General features: G+C 38.9%; 1 protein-coding gene across 6 annotated transcripts in view; it reads left to right on the forward strand.

The window, feature by feature from the left end:
• adgrb1a (adhesion G protein-coupled receptor B1a) overlaps positions 1-6,726 on the forward strand; it is a 119,741-nt gene extending 113,015 nt beyond the window's left edge. For 5 of the 6 annotated variants that reach the window (XM_058052774.2, XM_058052770.2, XM_058052775.2 and 2 more), the window contains 2 exons: positions 360-518; positions 5,477-6,726. In XM_058052774.2, coding sequence (XP_057908757.2) covers positions 360-518; positions 5,477-5,674 — 357 coding nt within the window. In that variant the 3' untranslated portion in view covers positions 5,675-6,726. The remainder of the gene's footprint in view (positions 1-359; positions 519-5,476) is intronic. The other variant, XM_058052778.2, reaches the window with a different exon arrangement.
• The last annotated feature ends 228 nt before the right edge of the window (positions 6,727-6,954 follow it).

Genomic DNA, 6,954 nt, shown 5'->3' on the forward strand with positions numbered 1-6,954 from the left:
TTCGCTGAAAAAACGCACCCGGGAACAGGAAAAGATAAAGTTCAATCTTTCTAATATTTTATAATTAAGCTCAGCACATGTTTTATATAGATATGTGTTTTCTTTTTTAATAAAACTGGACTTGTGAATGGCGTATAGAAGGGTTTAGATTCTGTTCCACAGATGGCGCTAATGCACACGAAAGCTGCTTGCCAACCGCCAATAAACAACAGAAGAAGAAAAACTTTCCGGAATTGGAATATTTGGGTCCATGTAAACGTGGCTAGTGTTTGATTGGGACTTCAGTGTTGAGAATTAGGACAAAATTCATAGCAGTCTGTGCTGTTTCCCTTGCGTAATACCCAATGTTCCTGTGTTAGAAGATAATGCACACCCGGAAACGCCACCAGGACATGTTTCAGGACCTGAACAGGAAGATTCACAGTGCAGACAAGGATAGAGATTCTCCACCTGTTGATGCCAATGCTACCAAAAGATGGAGTGTGTCCTCTGCCAGCAGCGACAAGACCAACATAAGTGTAAAGAGTTTAACTTTATTCTGTTCTGCCCCTTCCCACACCCCCCCCCCCTTTTCCTCCTATCTAATGTTGTGTTCCTTTCACCTAACACGAGCCTAAATCCAAAACCTGTTTTTGTGTGTAAGACCCAATTAGTTGCATTTTCCACAATTTGGGCATACAATTTTATGGTAAGGGATTAGGAAAAGTCCTTTTGAAAATCCATGAAAGTATGCTTGGGTGGAATTCAGTGTTTTCCTGGTGAGAGGGTAAAAAGAGTAAAGTTTATTGAAGACCCGCTCCATAGTTCCTGTGTCCTAATACTTTTGTCCACATAGTGTTTTTTGTTTTTTTTGGAGAGGCAAATGCATGCTTTGTTCAGAAATGATGTTTTTTTTTTTTCATTGGCATGCAATCAACCCATTCATGCTGCACTCTTTGCATGCAAACAATAAAAGCACACATGATGGACCTGCAGACTTGATGATGAATAGCAAAGCAGCTGCCACAATTCATACACCGCCTGGCCCCACAAAAAGGTCACCACCTGGATTTCATTAAGCAAACGGGTACTGCATGTGTGATTGTGTTTCAGCTTGGAACTATTTATTTCACCTGAACTGATGCAATGACTAATATGAATTTAATATGATCTGTGAAATTCTAAACTTTATAGCTGGTTAGGTAGTTTTTTTTTTCATTGTTGGTTGCTTCTTATCATTATTTTGCTGCATAGAACTCAGTGATTCCTCCTGAAGCGTCATAGTAGGTTAGAAGTACTGAAGGATGACGTCTTACGCCCTGTTTTTCTCAGAACTAGGTTTTTAACCGACCTACATTTACATTTACATTTTAAATCATAAAAAGAATCACATAACATTTGTTTATTGCATGAAGGCTTTTTGACTTTGTCAGGAAACTCTATTTCAACAAAATAAAACAAAAAAAAATCTTTCAATTTCTAATATTTATAAAAGAATATAGATATGCTAAAATATGCTAACACAATGGTTATTCAGCTACACAAAAAATAAACATAAACAGAAAAGGTGTCCGGTGTTTATGTAACATAAACATTTTTTTTCATTTATAAGTCGCTCTGGAGTATAAGTCGCACAAGGCCAAAAATGCATAATTAATTAGAAAAAAAATATTTTTACTACATTTTTAAAATGGTCTGTTTGAATGATATGCATTCATTTTTCCAGCTTTCTCTTTCAGTTCTTACAATCATTTTAACTTCCTTTTTCATTTGAGATTCTGTTTTCATGCTGTAAAAAAAATGATGTGTGTGTGACAAATGAGCCCCGGGTTGCTATTGGGAGATTAAGTTCTGTTCATGCTTATGCAACCATAGAAATTGCAACCCCCCCCATAACTGCCCTTTAGAATTTTGTTGTTAAGCATAAGAAACTGTTTTCCTGCTTAACAGATCAAGAAAGAAAATGTATGATTACAGTGGACACTATAGGGCATCTGAGAGCGGTTCTACACCCAAGGTCCATTTTGATACATACTAGTTTTAGAAGCGTACGTTTTTTTAAATGAGTTGGTCTCATGTACAGTTTTGCCGTGAAACAACATGCAACCGAACCAAGAGTTCTTTTTTTTATTATTTCTAATACTGTATTGTGAAGTAGGTTCTTACTGTTCTCCGTCTACAGTGTGCCTATGCTTCAAATAATTGGAATTCACGTCATTCCATAAGGGAATCAGACAAAGCGGGAAACTCCTTATACTGGAGTATAAGTCGCACAAGGCCAAAAATGCATAATTTGTTAAAAAAAAAACATACATAAGTCGCACTGGAGTATAAGTCGCACAAGGCCAAAAATGCAGAATTAGTTTAAAAAAACATACATAAGTTGCACTGGAGTATAAGTCGCACAAGGCCAAAAATGCATAATTAGTTTAAAAAAACACACATAAGTCGCACTGGAGTATAAGTCGCACAAGGCCAAAAATGCATAATTAGTTTAAAAAAAACACACATAAGTCGCACTGGAGTATAAGTCGCACAAGGCCAAAAATGCATAATTAGTTTAAAAAAAACATACATAAGTCGCACTGGAGTATAAGTCGCACAAGGCCAAAAATGCATAATTAGTTAAAAAAAAACATACATAAGTCGCAGTGGAGTATAAGTCGCACAAGGCCCAAAATGCATAATTAATTAGAAAAAAACATACATAATTCGCACTGGAGTATACAGTGAAGAAAATAAGTATTTGAACACCCTGCTATTTTGCTATTTCTCCCACTTAGAAATCATGGAGGGGTCTGAAATTTTCATCGTAGGTGCATGTCCACTGTGAGAGAGATAAACTAAAAAGAAAAATCCAGAAATCACAATGCATGATTTTTTAACAATTTATTTGTGTGATACAGCTGCAAATAAGTATTTGAACACCTGTGTATCATCTAGAATTCTGACCCTGAAAGACCTGTTAGTCTGCCCATTAGAAGTCCACCTGCACTCCATGTATCATCCTGAATCAGATGCACCTGTTTGAGGTCGTTAGCTGCATAAAGACACCTGTCCACCCCATACAATCAGTAAGACTTTAACTTGTAACATGGCGAAGACCAAAGAGCTGTCCAAAGACACCAGAGACAAAATTGTACACCTCCACAAGGCTGGAAAGGGCTACGGAGCAATTACCAAGCAGCTTGGTGAAAAAAGGTCCACTGTTGGAGCTATCATTAGAAAATGGAAGAAGCTAAACATGACGGTCAATCTCAATCGGAGTGGAGCCCCATGCAAGATATCACCTCGTGGGGTCTCAATGATTCTAAGAAAGGTGAGGAATCAGCCCAGAACTACACGACAGGACTTGGTCAATGACCTGAAAAGAGCTGGGACCACCGTTTCCAAGGTTACTGTAGGTAATACACTAAGACGTCATGATGTGAAATCATGCATGGCACGAAAGGTTCCCCTGCTTAAACCAGCACATGTCAAGGCCCGTCTTAAGTTTGCATATGACCATTTGGATGATACAGAGGAGTCATGGGAGAAAGTTTTATGGTCAGATGAGACCAAAATAGAACTTTTTGGTCATAATTCCAATAAGCGTGTTTGGAGGAAGAAGAATGAAGAGTACAATCCGAAGAACACCATCCCTACTGTGAAGCATGGGGGTGGTAGCATCATGCTTTGGGGGTGTTTTTCTGCACATGGGACAGGACGAGTGCACTGCATTAAAGAGAGGATGACTGGGGCCGTGTATTGTGAGATTTTGGGGAACAACCTCCTTCCCTCTGTCAGAGCATTGAAGATGGGTCGTGGCTGGGTCTTCCAACACGACAACGACCCGAAGCACACAGCCAGGAAAACCAAGGAGTGGCTCCGTAAGAAGCATATCAAGGTTCTAGCATGGCCCAGCCAGTCTCCAGACCTGAACCCAATCGAAAATCTTTGGAGGGAGCTCAAACTCCGTGTTTCTCAGCGACAGCCCAGAAACCTGACTGATCTAGAGAAGATCTGTGTGGAGGAGTGGGCCAAGATCCCTCCTGCAGTGTGTGCAAACCTGGTGAAAAACTACAGGAAACGTTTGACCATTGTAATAGCAAACAAAGGCTACTGTACCAAATATTAACATTCATTTTCTCAGGTGTTCAAATACTTATTAGCAGCTGTATCACACAAATAAATTGTTAAAAAATCATGCATTGTGATTTCTGGATTTTTCTTTTTAGTTTATCTCTCTCACAGTGGACATGCACCTACGATGAAAATTTCAGACCCCTCCATGATTTCTAAGTGGGAGAAATAGCAAAATAGCAGGGTGTTCAAATACTTATTTTCTTCACTGTAAGTCGCACAAGGCCAAAAATGCATAATTAGTAAAAAAAAACCATACATAAGTCGCACTGGAGTATAAGTCGCACAAGGCCAAAAATGCATAATTAGTTAAAAAAAAAACATACATAAGTCGCACTGGAGTATAAGTCGCACAAGGCCAAAAATGCATAATTAATTAGAAAAAAACATACATAGGTTGCACTGGAGTATAAGTCGCACAAGGCCAAAAATGCATAATTAGTTAAAAAAAAACATACATAAGTCGCAGTGGAGTATAAGTCGCACAAGGCCAAAAATGCATAATTAATTTGAAAAAAAAACATACATAAGTCGCACTGGAGTATTAGTCGCATTTTTTGCAGGTAATTTATTTTACAAACTACTTGACCAAAACAGACATTACATCATCTTGCAAGGCAAGTTCTAATATAAATAAAAGAATATAGATATGCTAGGATATGCTAAGATATGCTAACACAATGGTTATTCAGCTACACAAAAATAAACATAAACAGAAAAGGTGTCCAGTATTTATGTAATATTAGTTAGAAAAAAAACATACATAAGTCGCACTGGAGTATTAGTCGCATTTTTTGCAGGTAATTTATTTTAAAAACTACTTGACCAAAACAGACATTACATCATCTTGCAAGGCAAGTTCTAATATTAATTAAAGAATATAGATATGCTAGGATATGCTAAGATATGCTAACACAACGGTTATTCAGCTACACAAAAAATAAACATAAACAGAAAAGTTGTTTATGTAACATAAACGTTTTTTTCATTTATAAGTCGCTCTGGAGTATAAGTCGCAGGAACAGCCAACCGGAAAATACGGTATATATATGTTTTTTTTTTTTTGGGGGGGGGGTTCATGCTCAGAATTTTTTTTTTTTTAGGCCCTGCGTACAGCGCATGTTTTTCGTGTAGGGAGGGGCCTCCCTGTCAATATTAATGTTAGCTATATCATAGCAGAAAGGCAATTTAGTTTCAGCACAGAAGAACACATAAGTTGTTATAATAGTGAATAATTGTCGGCCATTTTTGTTTACCTTCTGATATAAACACAAAGGTTTGAACACACAGACTTTTAACTGCTATAGTAATTACACATTAGACGATTTAAACGTACTTATTTTGACAAGCAAACGCTTTCTCTTCCTATGATCAGGATAAGCAGCAGACCCCAAGTAAGAGGGTGTGGGAAGGCATCAAAAAGACCCACTCCCCCCCATCCTGGGTCAGGAAGGACCTGGCCACGGCAGCGGCTCCCTCCCCTTTGGAAATGCAGGCGGTGGAGTGGGAGAAGACAAGTGCAACCATCCCTTTAGTGGGCCAGGAGATCATGGACCTGCAGACGGAGGTGTGATAAATCATATTTCACTTTGGCTTTTGGACAAACGAGCAACACGCCACATGTACTGGATGGAGTGCACTGAAAATACGAGGAAAAGTGGAAAGTGGAACTGGCATCATGATGTCTCTTTGTACGTCATTTTCATATCACGTTCCGATGGTCTTTTTATCAGACATGAACTTATCTCCCTCTGAATATGGACATGCATACCAAACTGTGTCAGATTGGGGGGGGGGGGGATTCAGCGACTCCTTGTGTATCATACATGAAGGTAAATGACCTGTTGTCTAGTATGTATGTAATGGTTGTAATGTAATTAGTCCCTTTTTTTTTTTTTTTCATTTTTGGATCAAAGTGTTACTGCATCTCCGTTGCATTCGCTTTTTCCTCCAAATTGATGTTTTACACGGCTCAAGTTTTTCCGTTTCCGTGATGGAATGAAATCTCAACAAGAAGTTTTGAAGAGGCAGACTGCCAAGAATCCACCGCTGTGCCCCTTAATGCAATCCCCTCCCCCTTCACGCCTCCTCTACTACATCCTTTTGGCTCCTGTACTTTATCCACCCCGGCAAGACAGGCACTGGGGAGACAAGTGAAAGGGGAAATAGGATAAAAAAAAAAAAACATGAGCCAAAATGGCACATAAGTATCTAATTGGGTCTCAACCTCGGTGCCACCCACAGAAACGACTTTGCTGCTGCATCCAGACAGCCGTCAGCACATCCGAATTCATGCTATTTCTTCATTTGTTGACATTTTACACTCCATGAACAAGCTAATAAGGAATGTGAGTGCGGGTAATGGAAGATGTGTACGTGAGCGGATCTATAAATATATATCTATAATGTCATGATGATACATACAAGGAAGAGTTGACTTAAAGAACAATGGTTTTGCAAAGAAAGCACAATGATGTACAGCATTGTAATTATTTCACAGAGTTCTACAGATCGGATTTTAGCCTTTCAATGTCTTTCATAATGTGCTTGGGGAATAGTTGTCATCATTGATACAATATCAATATCATCATTGATATACAAATATGAACAGAAACCTACCCTTGTCTTTTTTCAGGATACCGGACTACATGTGTGTTCTGTATCACAATGTAATCGTGCGTGTTTTTATATCACCGCCATTTACTCTTTTTGGAAGCTTTACCTTTAAGACGCTTTCCCCTTGCCCCGCCCACCCGCCCACTCCCCCTCACTCATCTGCCCCAATCACAATCTGTGCCCCCAGCCTGTCATATACGGCCCCTTCCCCACAAGTCCTTACTTGCCTTTTGATTT

This window comes from Doryrhamphus excisus, linkage group LG5, assembly GCF_037039965.1.
Source record: "Doryrhamphus excisus strain RoL-2023G ecotype Guam linkage group LG5, RoL_Dexc_Guam_v1.1, whole genome shotgun sequence".
Taxonomy (NCBI): Eukaryota; Metazoa; Chordata; class Actinopteri; order Syngnathiformes; family Syngnathidae; genus Doryrhamphus; species Doryrhamphus excisus.